Below are 16,323 nucleotides of genomic sequence, written 5' to 3'. Positions count from 1 at the left end.
GCATAACTTTTCAAATATCGCGTCGGGAGCGGTTACGTAAAATAAATTCGGTTAGCGAAGTTCAGAACCACACTTATAGCGCGTTATCTTTTTACGTGTGTCGGGTCTGTATGGGATTGTATGGCGAGCGCTATTGTGCTTTATATTATCTGTTGATGTGAGCTTTGCGTGTGGCAGCACCATAATGCAGTGGGTGGGAAAAATAGTGTGAAAACATGGCACCATAAATAATAATAATAAAAGTTACGTAATGCCTGTGACGATTTCAGCATATTGCTCGCCATACACTACAATTGGGAATGATGCGTATAGTGTAATGTGTCTCCACCCTAAAATGGGCTTTGTATGGAGCTCTAGTAATATATAAAAAAATAGTTTTTGGTAAAATAAACCATTTTGCTGCCCGAATGTAAACACAAGATAGATATTCCCACGCCAAGGATTTTTAGAATTTTTTATATTGCCTCATTATTTATTATCTTCAGCACTTAGAGATTGTAAATTATTACCAAAACAAAAAAAACTTGTTTACGTTACACTCTTGAAAAGTCTAAACAAGATATCTTTATGAATTGATGCATTATTTGACGAATAAAAACTATCTATGAAACATCAACAAACTTCGACCCGCCGCCATTATCAAATCAGTAATCTCACCAACACATACAGACATACTATAGTAATATCAGTACTCACGTCTCTGAAGTGGGACCTTTGTAACGGCTCACCATTTCTCACGATACACTTATGATAATATTATTGTTTTAAACTTCATTATTTATTAAACTTTTATTTACAGTTTCTTCTTGTATTATTTATGTTAATAGTTTTTATTCGAATGGTAGACTTTAAAACAGGGATGAATACACAATGCCACATTACACTGGGAACACATACATCCAGCCATTTTTCTGCGGCTTTGTTTAAGTTTTGTATTCGCACAAACATGGCGGGCTCTGTATGACTTGGATTGTTTTGATGTTGCCGGTATTGGCTCAGGCATATGGTTTACAACCTCTTTTGAAAGCAGACGTAATGGTGTGTCATGATGAGACGAATGAGGAGTTGAGTCGAGTTGAGTTTTTTTGTGGTGTTTTGCGATTAATTGTCTTATCACACATAACTGATAATCGGGGAAGCTCATACCTGAATTTTTTATGCTGTTGTGTACAATAAAAGAATTTAACAGATATAAATCAATAATATGGAAAAAAAGCTTTTTATACCACTTAATGGACTTTCGCAAGCAACTTACTCCAGTTAACATCATGTCTGCCTTATCCACTAAACCCATATGCTTATTGTAATCATGAATGCAATTGGGTTTGCATATTGTTTGTCCCGTTCTTAAATTTGTTTTTGCCGTTGGGGAAATAGTGTTGTCGTGTAAAGAGCTGAGCATGTATATTTCCCTCTTATCATGCCATTTTAGAGCCATCAATGGCCCGCAGCTCTTTGTTACCATTTCCCCCTTCTTCAGTTTGTCAAATTTTGGCATGTATTTCCTATTTTTTCACACCGTTCCGCAAGCATTGGTTTTATTTTCATGCAGGTATTTAAATAGTGTTGGACTGGTATACCAGTTATCAACATAAAGTTTGTGTCCCTTATCTAGGTAATCTCTAAGTAGAGTTGTCACAACAGCTCCCGAGGCGGCTATACATTGATTATCTGTGACGTCGGTTCCATCACCACAATAAACAATGAAATCTAAAACATAACCCGTCAGTACATCACACAAAACAAACATTTTTATCCCGAACCGGTGGCGTTTGGAAGGAACAAATTGTTTAAATTTTAATCGTCCTTTAAAAACAACCATGCTCTCGTCGATGCAAAGATTTTCGAAGGGAGTAAAAGTTTCTTTAAATATCTTACGAGTCGGATTAACGAGTAATCTTATTTTGTGCAATTTGTCGCCAGGAATGTGTGTATCGTGGTCAGAAATATGTAACATGCTCAATAATATTTGATACCTATTTCTGGGCATCGTTTTACCAAAAATGGAACTTGTAAGAAGAGGATCTGTCGACCAATGCTTTCTATTGAATGATGTTTATTTCGTGTCATCAGCATTGATATGTATATATAAAAATACAAACATCTCACTAATTGAAGTATCAACCCATTTACGAAGCCTCGATTGTTCAGACACAACTTTTTTCTGTATTGTTGCTGCGTAATATTTATTAGTTTGAGATACAATATCAGACATAATATTTGTATTTAAAAAATGCTCAAAAAAATTCACTTCCTCGGAATTTTCCGAAAAAAGAGGAGAAGAGTTTACGCCAGAAGGGAAATCATCGAAGTCGTGAATAATCGGAACAAAATGATCCGATGTCCAAGTGTTCATGTCAAAACCAGTCTGACTTGATGTGCTGGGTTCGTCCAAGAGTTGATCATTAGATTCAACAATATTTTCAGCGTGTACTCCTACATTTATACTGCTTACTTCACTGGCGGAATCGCACTTACTGTCACTAAATTCACAGTCAGAGTCAAGATCGAGACAATATTCTCTTATTTGGTCATCAGACAAGTCACGTCGAGCCATGATGGAGGGTTACACAAAAAAAAAAATTAGGTAAAACGACAAATTAACACAATAATTAGTTTCTAAACACAGATAATTAAAATAAAATTTATATTATTATTTTTTCACTCGAAAGGTGGATATAACAACTTATTTCATTTAAAATAACAAAACATGTTGATTAACACAAAACTTATTTGCACTAAAAATATTACTAGTTAATAAAAACAATTTGTTAAAATAATAACGTTAGAACCACGATTCGTTGCAGATTCTAAGTATTCGCGAACCGTCGAGATAAGAAGGAACCACGTGATACACTAACACGGCTACGCGCGCGCGGGGAATTCAAACACTGAGAGGGGAAATATTGTAGTCTCCCGTTTGACGAGGGCTTTCATTATATAAACAAAATCATTTGTCATATCTGTGTAGAGGTGTCGCTAGATAAAAGTTCAAATTATTTTTTAAGCCCGACTTTTGCGCCATCTATACAGAAAGTCCCGAGATATCGCAAGATGAAATAAAAATCATGTATGATTGCGCGCGGCAGCGAGGTCTCGGAATTTTGAATCAAACATAGATGCGCACGGCAGCCTCCGGGTTAATGTTAACTGCGGTTGTGGTGGTGCGCCACCTGAAGATGTCATCGCAGGTCACTTACAGGCATTCCGGCGTAACCTACAGGCCTGAAGAATGTTTGAAAAAAATATGGTTAAATTCGCCGAAAAGTCGATTTTAGGTAGGTATTCAAAGTAAATTTGTAGTAATATGACTTATTCCCATGTAATAAAGGTTCATGGCCCATCCTCCCTGTTCCTATCATCTATGGTTTATGTATCAGATGTGATGTGTAGTACATTGTTTTATTATTTATTTGTCTGTTAACCCGGGGATAGTAATAATATTTGGCTAATTTATATAGCGCTGTTTTCGTGAGAAATCACCTCAAGGGCGCTATTAATTGGGTGATATTAATTAACTATTTGGGATTGTCAACATCTGCGGACCCACATTTTATGTACCTATCTATAAATGTACAGAATATATTCTTTCCTGAACCCTGTTGAAAACATTTTCTGTAAAAATAATAATAAATTATGATACGCCAGCAGGCGCTAGACACGGGACCAAGGCAGGCTCGTACACTACGACAGTAAAGAAGATTCAACCAATGAGAGGCCTATGGGCGAGCGGCCATACCGCTAGCCCACCCTTTTTGTCTACCGTAGTCGGGCTAAGAGGTTGACAAAAAGGCGTGCTTTGGCCTTTCAACTCTCTTACTCATCGGATCTCCTCGACTACGAACTTTTCTAGGACTTGCCGCCTGCCATTGCCCTTTTCTGCCAACTTCATTGCCTACCCGACACTCCACTTGGCCTCGATCTTCCCGACGGAAAACACAAGGCGTACAGCAGGCTCCAACAATAATATTTAACTGCTTTTTTCAAGGTGAGCCTTCTCTTGGAATTTATGTATTTATACCAAGTCATGAATGTAATTAACTGCCTTTTTCAGGGCAAGAGTTATTCTTTTACATCTATACAAGGTTGTGTATGGAACTAAGCCCCTTTACAGTCTGTGTGCATGTGACAACATGTCACATATGTTAATTTGTTAAATTTTACTATGGCCACCAGCACAGATTAGTTTGTAGATCAGCATGTTACAACATCTATGTAGTAAAAACAAACAAGCAATCATAAAAAACGTATTTTAATTTATAAAAATTAAATTCATTGGAAATGTAACAATATTTTGAATCATAAGAAGCAATTCATAGAAAAATCATGATTCACTAGTATTTTACACAGGTCATACAACGGGTTCTTGGAGTGTGGCGGCCGCATCCAGTAGCCCCAACCCCTCGAGAATATATATTAGATTATCCACCGACGCGTCTTCATCGTCTTCGAACCAGTGACTCAGCATGGACTGCGCCCGCTGCGGCTCCCCTTCGCTGGAGGTTTCGTAGTAGAGAATCTCGTCGGGCCGATAGCCGAGCTTGGCGGCCAACCGGCGCCACTCGACGTCCAGGCTGCGGCACAGGTCTGTCATCTGGAGCTCAGTCAGCGCGCGACGGGGCGGGTCAGCAGTGGCGACACCCTCGCCGCCATCTGTGCCCTCGCCGACGCCTGCGGAGACAGACTCTGTAACCTGCAAAACAAACAACGGTTAGATTTCAAACTGAGATAAATGAATGATAAATAAAAAATGATAAAATTATTTTTTCATCAATCACTACATAAATGTTAGTATTGGGAGTTATCGACAATTAGAAAAATGGCCACGCTGCTGTCGTTGGCGGTTGTCAATCGGAGTTGGAAATGACGTTGACACGAACAATAACAAAAATAATAAACAATGATCGAAATTATGAAATCTCAACTTTAGGGAGTTTTAACTATTAGGACTATTATACATAGGTACTACATATTGGCCATATTGGATTGGAAAATTGGGAAAGTCATCTAGTAGGAAGGTACTTAGCCAAAAAAAAGAAAGGCGCTAAGAACAGTAATCAATGGAATTTCAAAAGCGCAATGGCATTATAAAGAAGGCTACAATTGTATGCGAGTTGTATGGAAAGAGTACATAAGAAGGAAAAAGATTGAAGGCTTTTCCGCTGGGAAAGGCTGTTTTAGTGTCTCTCATAATATAAATTTCTCACCTGCTCCATATCATCTTCTGGCTTCAACAAATTAGCTTCAATTTCCTCCTGTGACACATCTTCTTCGGGAGAATCCTAAATAACAACAAAAAAACCTATTAATTTCAAGAAAAATATCAACATTTAGCTACAAGACGGTGAAGGGGATGAACTCAAAATATGAACTGTTATGCTGTTTGGAACAAATTCTTAGCTTCTACTTATGCCAGGTTGACAGAAGCCTGGAAGCTATACGAGCTAGGCCGAGGAAATAGCATAACAGTTCTATTCACTGTCTTGCCGTTTACTTGGCTGGTGTCAACCTGGACTTTGCAAAACTGCCAAAATACTTAAAAATACATATTAACGATAAATATACAATAATAAATAAATACATATTAAAATGTATGCAAGATTTGTGCCCATAGTATGCTGGAATTGCCCTACGGCAACGGCATGTGGTGTCTTCATGGGTGTTCATATTTTAAAACATGTTGGTAGCATATTTAAATGAACCATAATTACTTGTCAATAAAATCAGAAGAGAAGTTCAACATAAGCATAGAATAAAGAAGAACACAAGAAATGCGATGCGGGGGTGTTTCGTGATCCAAAAGTCAGATCAATCAGACGCATAAATAAACCACTCACTATATTGATAACTCTGGGCCATAAATAAACCGCCCACTAGATCAATATCTTAGGGCTTTTTGTATTATACAAATTGGTCCCCTATTTAACCATAGATATGCAAATATTTAGACAAATATTTAAAAAAAATGTTCGACCAAAGACAATATAATTCTCATTCGGAGCCTAAAATATTTGAAATGTAAAAATATTACCTCACGTCAGGAAAATGAAAAACTTCACCAAGATAATACATTATAGATAAGATAATACTTATTCATTAATGATTTAACCTGTTATCTATAATTAATTGTCTTGCTGAAATAAACATAATAATAATTAACATGTAACTGAATAGTTCTATTATAAATGGAGAAATGTCAAAAGTCGATACTGTCGGAAAGTAAAATCATATTTGAAATCTTTATAATTTCATTTATAATTTTAGTTTATTTTTACGACATCTCGATTGATTACCCATTATCAGCAATCATATTTGAAAATGTTCATTCAAATTTCAAGTAATTTTCACAACAGCTTGATTGTTTTTTTATCATGATGACAAGTTTCCACCTAATAAAGCGCTGTCCTGAACAAATGATCTGTGAAGAAAGATACTTATTTTCGCAGGACAGCACTATGTCAAATGGAGCCTAGTCCTCGTGAGGAAACATTTAGAATTTTGACATTTCAAATATTTTTTAATTTTAGGCTAATGAATAGGGTCGGCTCCAAATGAGGATTATATTGTCTGTGGTCGCGCCTTTTTTTTGAGTTTCCTCTATCCTCGTCGATGGTGTGTGACGTGTGTGTAGTCTTTTCACATGCATTCTAAATGTTGGTATATCTTCGATTAAATAGTGGACCAACTTGCTTCAAACAAAAATGCTGGAGTTATCAATCTAGTGAGGGGTTTATGTTATTTAAGATCAAATGTAATGGAGATATACAATGTCAGGCAGTGTAAGAGAGACAGAGCGCATGTTAAATGGGCTAGAACCAAAAGGTACTAAGTCAGTGTCGACATCGGTTTCCATTCTAATCTACATGGAGGGCAATTTTAGTTTAATTTTTTATTGTTCCCGAATATTTAGTGTATTATATACTCAGTGGGCAAAAGTCACTTGAAAAATATTTTGAATGTGCAGAATTTCTTTTATGCCCGACAAGGATAACATTTTAAACTAAATGAGTTGGTCCCAAGATCGGGATGGTCAGACTGTGGGTCAAACTGTCAAACAAAATAAAGATTCCATAAGTATATGTAACTATATATATCTTTATAGATAAATCCAAGAAATTATATTACAGAAGGGAAAGGTCTACTTATAGGTACAATATATTGTAGTTAACCTTATCTAGTGGTGTGTCCTGTGGCATGTCCTTGGCAACACGGCGCACCATCAGCTCCAGGTAATCGGGAAGGCGGTTGATGGGGTTGTTGCTGTGGGTGAAGAAGTGCGGGGAGCGCCGAGCCAGCAGGCGCAGCGCACGCCACCCCCAGCTGCCGTCCGCCGTCACCCTCTCCGGCCCACTGATCCCCTTCTCACACTGCTCCATGGCAGGAGACAGGTACGACTCTACATACAACAGTTGCCAAGTTACGGTTGATTGATTCTTGCTGTGCGTGTAGCATAATCACGCAGAATCCCATTTTGTTAGGTTTACTCCAAGAACATTCAAATTTGATAAGAATATCAAAATGTTTTCTCGGTCTGAACAAAAATACCTAACCTTAAAAATATATCATATTTATATAAAAAACATGTGCAATTTGAAAGCTTGGATATAAGCCATTTCCATCGACGTTGGATATAATAATACTTTCCAAAAACCAAATTGCAAAATTGAGAATTGTATCAAGACTAAATGAATGAAGGCAGGATATACCTAATGATGGTAAGAAGTCCCTCTCCTTTCCTCTGCAAGCTTCCAGGTTGTCAGGGCACAGGTTCCACAACTTTGTTAGCTCCGGACTGAAAACCAAAAACAATACAAATATGTACGCCGTCTCCACTTCTGTATGCACATTATTAAATTAACCTTTTCAAGGATAATTATTGCAAAATACAGGAAGGAAAATTACTGAATTTAATAATAATTTTAAAGGATATTCTTGTTGTGCCTCATTGCTAAAGACCATTAACCAGAGGGGTAATTCTTATTCAACTTCTGGATAAGGAATTGATCTTAACATAATTTATTCTTATTTATTTTTCTCTGTCAAAAGTTGTTATTTTTAAGGTTAAGGACAACTTCTTACATATCCTTAAATAGAACCAGTATCACGCCCCCCAGGCTACTCCACTCCTCACTTCACACAAGATACCCACAATAACAATAGAGGTACTTACTTCCCCATGAAGAACTTCCCCTGGGCTTCGTGATCCCGCACTACCTCCCCCAGAAGCTTCCTCCTCGGCTTCTTTTTCCTAAATTCTTCTGAAACCTGCAGGTCCGAGGTGGTTAACGACTTCAACTTTTGGAATTCTGAAACAATTAAAACAGACACTAAAACCATAGAATAAAGAAGAAAACTAGAAGGGCCTTCCAAACAAATTTGAGTGGAAACAAATATCACCACAGACTTAGAACATTTTGGTTCTAAATCATGTAGTACTCACTCTGTCTCACTTACACTCACCTGACATTGCAGATCTCCATCCCATTTGAATTTTATAATAATGGTGAAACACAGTTTCGTTTGGAAATTTAAGGCCCGATTGGGCAAATATTTGGATCACGAAAAACATCCACAAGGCATTTCTTGTGTTCTTATTTATTCTTTTACTGAAACTTTTAAAAAGTTATTCAAGAGTTTGGAAAAACAATTAGTAACCTTACATGCAGGTTTTATTGAATTTCATTTCTAGCTACAATTGTTGGTAGTGTATAGCTTTTCAAGTTCAGGTATGAATTGTGCATTGAATATTTGAAAGTGACCATTTTATTATCATCTTCCGCCGATTGTTGAGGCCAACTGAATAAATGAGTGTACAAATTGCTGACAGTGAATTTATGTAAAAAAAAAAGTTTTGATCTAGAAATGTATTGCATTTTTTTAAGTTTTATATTATGCCACTGGTAATCACATATCATTATTGACCAACTGAACTAGTCACACTGCACTGTTCCTAAGAGTAATTGTAATTAAAATATGGCAATATATGGGTACTTCAATTTTCAATGAAATATGGAGATAATTATCTTTCCTCCGTCCATTTCTTATTAAATACATTTTTGGGTGACATTGATTTTAACAGCATGCATAGATTTTTGGTAATAATTTATTGTATTGTGGCGAATCAAATTTTGTTGCATGTAAATTTGAATAAATAAGTCAAAGATAAGCAGCTCTGAGATTACGCATCTAAAGAAAAATAAAGCGTTGACAGATAAGGGTCGACAAGACAAGAAGAGAGAAGTTCGCAGCAGAGCCAGGGTTCTATTAGTTCATCCACCACTGACACTCAAGACCAGGAGGGGAGAATGGAGATCGAGATAGGAGTGGTGGTGTAGCGCCAAGCACGCCTTCCCTGCCCGGCGTGATGTTGACCAGTGGATGAAAAAGATTCAGTTAAGCTTGAGAAAGAGATTCGCAAGATATGTGTTTCTCCACCCAACGAGGTAAAGTTTGACGTGAGATGAGTTGCTGAACTGTAGAAACTGCATTTCCTTTTTCCAACCCAAACGACCCAAATCGGCGAGATGGCAGAGTGAAGAAAGTAGTTGTGAAAAGGTAATGTGTAAAACTGCAATTCATTTTAATATTCATTATTTATTCTGAGCTAGTTGTCGGAACAAAAAGGATTGCAACAGTAACTACTTCAGATCAAGATTTACAGATCTGTTTATAACTTAAAACCTTAGAAATTTCTCAATCCGGTGTCACATGTAAAAAATAAATTATTTTTACAAATGAAAACGATTATTAAAAGTCGTTTGTTTGCTAACTTCAGCAATATTGTAAAAAAAATTACTCACCAGGGCAACCTTCATTCTTCCAAGTATTCCAGTGTTCCTCTCTCTTCAGGATGTGTTTGACACAAGAGGCAAAGTTCTTGCCATCGGGAGGTGTTTCAGACAACAATTTGAAGATGGTGTCTGTTGTCTCCTTCACCCAGTCTGATTGGTCGATCTTCAGGTCAAATGAGTCCCTACAAAACAATAAGTATTCTTATTTTTATACATAAGAATCAAGTAGTAGAAATACAATATGTCAGAAGTACGTCAAACACGGGTAAAGATGATAGGAGAAATGTCTTTTTATCACTACTTAGTGAAAGATTAACAATATTACTCCAAGAGTAGAAAGATTTTTTTTCAATATTGTACGATACACTAATCATTCATTTACAGTAAAAAAATTATTATTTTAACCTCTCACATTCGCTTTAGGGAAAATTCTTGTGCCTCTCTTATTATAATAGTAAGAAATATGATCTAACTAGTTAGAAAGAGAAAACACCACGCTTTATATTCAAATCTAAAAGTCAACCACAGAAAAATATGAAACCAAAGTTTCCCACCACAAAAATAATGAAACTTCGTGAAATTTTTACTCATTATTTTTATATGAAACGACAAAAAAGTGAGGTGGTAATAATGTTTATAAAACATTTTTTGTCTATTTAAATTTGTGTGTGGTTTTTCTTATTAGTAAAGTAAAACTTTTTATGTTTAAATAAACATATTTCAAAAACAGTTTTTAGTTTTCGGATACATTCATAAATATTCCATTTATTTGGATTTTATCACAGACATAGGAATTAATAGACGAGAAGATAAAGGCGAGGGGTAAAATCAACTGTTGAAGAACGAAGGGAGTGAAGATGACTGTGATTCGTCAATAAATCAATCTGACAGTAAATAGGCATCTCGCATTATAATATCACCATTTACTTCTTAAAAGTAAAATCTGCTTTGAATGAATAGACATTTTTACATGGGAGCGCAAATTACTCGCCACGTTATGAACAAATTTGCGAAGTCCAAATTCGGCAAAGTAAGGCAGCTTCTATATTCAGAGTCGTAGTTAGTTTCAGAGTATTTAGTTAAGACACTTTTATAAATGTTCATAATTTACTTCCCAGCAACCAACCAGCTTTGTGTTTCGCGTCCAGACGTTTCTCGATGTGATAGTAACAACTGATTCATATTATACGATGTGAATATGCTTAAAATAAAATAAAATAATGCTTATATATGGAATGTAATACGACAATTGGGTTTATTCTCTTTTTTCGCATCTATTTTTACCAGTTTTCATAGTACAAGTATACATTTTGCCGTGTTATTTCGTAAAATGAACCGATGATGCCTCGACCATAGTTCGCACAAGAATGATGACGTCACGTTTTCAAATATCACTTGAGGCCGTACGCGAGCCCAGCCGGCTCAATGGAACCGGTATGGGGAGTGGGGATAATACGATTTTAATCACTTAGGGCAGGTCTACCTAATATTCATATGTCTATGGATTTTATTGTAAAGCGGAAATAATCTGGCCATCTGACAGAGGTTTGAGGGGTTAACATTCTTAACATTTGGGAAGATAGATGTATTAATTTTTTAAGGTTATTTAACCCTTAGAATCCAACCAACTACAATGCAGTTCAGTGAAATCATGACTACCTTCAGGTGCACTGCAATGTGTAGAGCTCGGTTTTAGAAAATTTTAGGCATTTCAATACTGTCCATGAAAATTCCTAAGTAAAACGTTGACATTGTAGATGCCTGTCAATTATTTCAAATATAATTTTCAATAATATATTTGGCTTTGAGATATTTACAAAATATTACCCGTCTTCTAAGGATTAAAGAGGAATTTTATTTTTTTTTTTAAAAAGAAAGAAAAACATTCCTGGATTACGGATAACCTGACAATATTTGAAAATCTCCTACTACCACCACACTAAGCGGAAAATGTTGCTTGTGTTGTGATGGAGGACTTAGCCAGCCGAGGAATTGAACACACTACGTCTGGGTGGGACCCAAACGCGATGTCAACTCAGCCACCGACCGGTCAAATACGTCTACTGCTTTAGAAATTTTATTCGAGAGAACCATTCCTCTTGTCATGCTATGCTGTGCTAGAACATTTGCTCTGATGTGTGGTATATTAAATAAGTTGTGGTGATGATTACAGGATTGCCATGGTAAAAGACTAACATTCGGAAATAAGAGCTTACTTTCAATATTTCAACTAATATTTGGCATGTTGTGCGCGATATAGAACATCTGTACTGGACACCTACGCTGATGCAGTGACATTGACTGTAAATGCCGGTTTCCTCTGGGGGTACCTTGGATAAGGATTTAAATAGAAACACAACTTGCGAAAGTCGTCGAACAACTGACTGGTTGAGCCAGTTGTTAGCGTATTTATTGGGTTCAAATTCAATAATTTCTACACGTGTTAATGTGGAGCAATTATTCTTAAATCTAAACATATACTAAGGTCCCACGGTTTGTCGTGCGACTAATTCATCCTTGAACTGGCGATATGACACATGGTTCGAATACAATAATTTCTACACGTGTTAATGTGGAGCAATTATTCTTAAACCTAAACATATACTAAGGTCCCACGGTTTGTTGTGCGAGTAATTCATCCTTGAACTGGCGATATGACACGTGTGCAGTGATTAAAAATCTTATCATCGTACGATGTGTGGATATCAGAATATTCATTGTCTTAATTATTATTGTAGCGCGCCGTTTTTACTCTCGCCACTACACCATCTCTTTCCCCCGTACAGCGCCTTCCCGCTCACCCATACCTAGGCAAACTAGGCTGCGCAGACGCCCTCTGCGCATCTCCCACTCCCGAGTCGCCACATAAGCCACGCCCCTCTACAAGGAATGGCCTATATAAGGGGCGACACGTCCTAATTCAATCAGTTCGTCTGCAGCTCGCCCTTGGCTAGTACACTCTCTTAGTTGCGCCTCGTCCTTTGGCACGACCCTCTAAGGAGTATTCTACTTCCATAAGCAAAGCACCAACCAGACCCCGACTGCTGCCTTAGTTGCGCTTCGTCCTATGGTACGACCCTCTAAGCAGACCACAGTCGCCGCCGCTCGTCACCATAACGGCACGAGTCAGTTTTGTTGTTTCCAAAGTCTAATCGGCAAGGTTCCCTCCGACCCCTTGCTCAGTTGATTATTATTGTGATTTGATACATTGTGACTATTTTACTATATGTGATCTGTGAACCTACTTTAAATAAATAACATTTACCCTACAATTGTGTTACATTATTTAATTATTAGGTACATCCATCTTCTGTCCGGTACAACATCCATTCACCATTGATGTAGGTAGCATGAGAATGAATAGATTTCAGCTTGTACGACGCTATTAATTTTTATCCTTCAACTCTTCAAGTTTTTACGAGGCCTAGATTAAAAAATCCTCTCCATTAGCCAATTCTCCAAACCGCATCACAATCTACGAAAAAGATTTCCTGACTACAACGGTATAAATAACAAGGTATTCCCAAACAAATTCATTCCATTTTCATTCATCGCCTCTATGACTATTTCCTATCACACACGAATGGTTAAACTTGACAGTGAAAAATATTGTAGAATGCTTCAGCTTCCCACCCAGGCATGTCAGTTTCAATCCTCTGCGAGCTAAGTCTTCTATTATTGCACAAGCAACTTTTTCCACACTTATCTGCTTGGTATCGGATCGGCACCGACTCGCCTCAGTTCACTATCTTGTCCAGAGGCTATGACGTTACGATGCTGATTGGTTTGCATTGCAGTATGGATTTTCATACACAGAGTTCTGAACGGCTTGAGTTGAGGCAAAGTGAGGGTGATATATGTGCGATAACCTTTAAAGTGTAAGCGGAGTAACTTTTACCTTCTCCGTTTATGATGGAAGTAGGAGGAATTAAAATATTGTCAGGTTATACGTAACGTGAGAAGAGTCTCTTTCTTTTAAAAGGAAAAAATATATTTATATAATACATGTACATGCGAATTCAAGAGAATTGAACAATATCGACTCACATTTTAAATTTAACCGACAGGTTCAGATACTGAAACAGGATCAGGAACTGCACCAGCACGCACCTCCGGAAGTTAGAGTCGGACAGCTGCAACTCGAGCAGCTTTTGGTTGGTGAGGAACTTGGCAAAGTAGTGCGTCTCCTCCTCCTTGAGGTCTCCCACATCACTGGCGGAGCGCTTACGCCCCTTCACCTGCACGGCCTCAAGTTTGTAGGAGCTGAACGCTGTAAGGACACTGGACGAGTGCTGAAATACAAAATAAAGGTTTATTTGAAATACTTCCATTTAATCCAATGAATGTTCCAAAACACAACACTTTAAAGGAAATTTTCAATCCCAAAACATAAATTCATAATTTGTAAATAGCAAGGGCTTTGGAGTGAAATCCAGAACTAGAGCAAGGAACTCAGAACCGAGCTTTGGAGCAATGGGCTACTTATCAGATTTGGAACTTATGAAACAACTACTCAACTGCGACGGATTTTTGTACAATTATATCCCTTGATAAAAATCTTTTCAGCTATAATAATAACAAGCAGTTGATCTGTAATATTGATAAAACCCTAAATATAAGTTATTGTTCTCCGTTTCCTACTCTAGTTTTTATAACATTGGTTACCATAAATTATAGAAATCCACCTACCGCCACAAAAGTCTTCCATTGCACTTTATTATAGCATAGATTAGGGTTCCGAAAGAAGTCCTGCAGCGACCAGAATTTGCAATACAGATTGTAGTCAATGTTGAGTTTATTCCTGAGGTTTGGCTCAGTGGCATCTTCATCTGTTGTGGTGTCCTTTACATGAGCATGAGAATGTGCAGTGTTGTCTCCGACCGGCCCCAGTTCCGTGATATTGTCTAAGTTAAACTCTGAGACAATGTTCAGCCCAGAGCGCTCAGAAAAGGGGAAAAACTTCGCCAAAAATAGCAGAATTCGTCCACAGAAGATTGTGTTCTGGGAACGCGACAATCGTCGCAGAAGATCATTACACATTCTGAGCAAGTTGTTCTTGCAAGCGACAAAAAACAAGTCTTCTTTCCACGTGCTGACACCATTCTCTACGTAAGAGAACATCTTTTCGCATTTGTCCAGAGTGAAGGCGTCGAACACGTCGCCCAGCAGGACTACCGGCATAGTAGGCGTCACCAGTTGCTTGCGGCAGCATTCCACGCAGAACGAGATGTAAGTTTCCAGACATTCCTGGTCCTTTTCCAGCAACTCTAAGAGAGTGTCGCGGAATACTTGATCCATTGACGTTTTCTTGTCGCTGTCGAATCCTGGGGACTCTGTGAACGCCGTCAGCATCTCGCTTGTGTCGGATTTTGTAAAACATCTCTGCAGTTTAACCTGAAAAAAAAACTAATTTATAATACGATTTGAGATTTTCACGGCCAAAAGTATTTTCGTGATTTTCTGGGGGTATTGTGCCGTGTTGCGCTACCTCCTTCAAGCCAACGTTTTCGACAGCGTTACAGTACCCATCATCAAGGCAGATGTGTAATTGAAGATTGTGGTGAAATGTGTTCTTATGTTATATTAAATCAATAGATTTTGAAACATAATGAAATGCGGTTATAACCTACCTTGAATTCGGCCCGCAAATCGTCAAAACCAAAATAAGTTTTTACTGTAGACATTTTTGAATATTTTATTCAAGTTGTACCGGCAAATTTGTCATTTATTGGATAAATGCAAAATGTTTAGTGCCAACTACCTCTGACCAAAATATTAATATTAAATCTTATTTGGATAACTATGGAATGTATTTATTGTGTGCCACATTAATTAAACCATATCAAACAAGGGCTATAGAAATAATTTTGACAACCACAAACCAACTCAAAATTCAGTACAGATCATAGATTCCATAGATCGTAGATTTTAAATTATTAGATAGTGGTCATAGTGCACAATATACTCGATACCATAGACATAACGCCATCATAACGCTATGCAGTGAGTGATTTATTTATGGCTACGTCAAAATCATAGATTGGTCAATACCATAGATTTGTCGATACCATAGTCGATTCTCAAACTGAAAACAAACAGCTGAAAACTGAAATAAAAATATAATACAGGGTTTTCCAATAAGAGGTGTTATTTTGAATAGCCCGCTATTTCGGTAGATGTTACTTTTGAACAGAGATAAGCAAAATGGGTACCCAAAACCATTTGAAATGCAAAAAGCAAAATGGTTTTTAGAAAAGCATTTCAAATGCAAAATACATATTTTCAAAATGCATTGAAAATGCAAAATGGTTTCCCAGGTCAAACAATCAAAATAATTATAGAATTTTTAAACAATTTTGTCATTTAATAATGGACATCAATGTAGAATAAACATATTACATGATGGTAAATCCAAAAACACCACGACTACAGATTATGAAACCAGAAAAAATTTTCGCGGGACTAATGTTGCCAACGTAAAAACATAGAAACTGCTATCTAACATTTAATATTACAGCGTCATGGCCCCATG

General features: G+C 37.2%; 1 protein-coding gene across 1 annotated transcript; it reads right to left on the bottom strand.

Moving 5' to 3' along the window:
* Positions 1-4,256: 4,256 nt before the first annotated feature.
* Positions 4,257-15,715, bottom strand: Hpr1 (THO complex 1-like protein Hpr1). The gene is made up of 9 exons (XM_089633882.1): positions 15,422-15,715; positions 14,481-15,185; positions 13,839-14,083; positions 9,801-9,973; positions 8,171-8,306; positions 7,707-7,792; positions 7,170-7,396; positions 5,208-5,282; positions 4,257-4,693 (listed from the first exon to the last, which is right to left on the bottom strand). The coding sequence occupies exons 1-9, from the start codon at positions 15,473-15,475 to the stop codon at positions 4,352-4,354; spliced, it is 2,043 nt and encodes a 680-aa protein (XP_089490008.1). The 5' UTR covers positions 15,476-15,715; the 3' UTR covers positions 4,257-4,351.
* Between the last annotated feature and the right edge of the window lie 608 nt (positions 15,716-16,323).

The sequence above is a fragment of the Hesperophylax consimilis genome, chromosome 7, assembly GCF_061612785.1.
Source record: "Hesperophylax consimilis isolate HC1 chromosome 7, BYU_Hcon_1.0, whole genome shotgun sequence".
NCBI classification, from domain to species: Eukaryota; Metazoa; Arthropoda; class Insecta; order Trichoptera; family Limnephilidae; genus Hesperophylax; species Hesperophylax consimilis.
The sequence above is the reverse complement of the archived record's forward strand: the minus strand, read 5'-3'. Positions and strand labels throughout refer to the sequence as shown.

Excerpts from the sequence above, each read along its gene's own strand:
- Hpr1 (XM_089633882.1), bottom strand. The coding sequence starts at position 15,475 with ATGTCTACAGTAAAAACTTATTTTGGTTTTGACGATTTGCGGGCCGAA. Across the intron at positions 9,974-13,838 it reads CTGTCGGTTAAATTTAAAAT|GGACTCATTTGACCTGAAGA; the intron begins GTGAGTCGATAT and ends ATTGTTTTGTAG. Across the intron at positions 4,694-5,207 it reads CAGAAGATGATATGGAGCAG|GTTACAGAGTCTGTCTCCGC; the intron begins GTGAGAAATTTA and ends TTTGTTTTGCAG.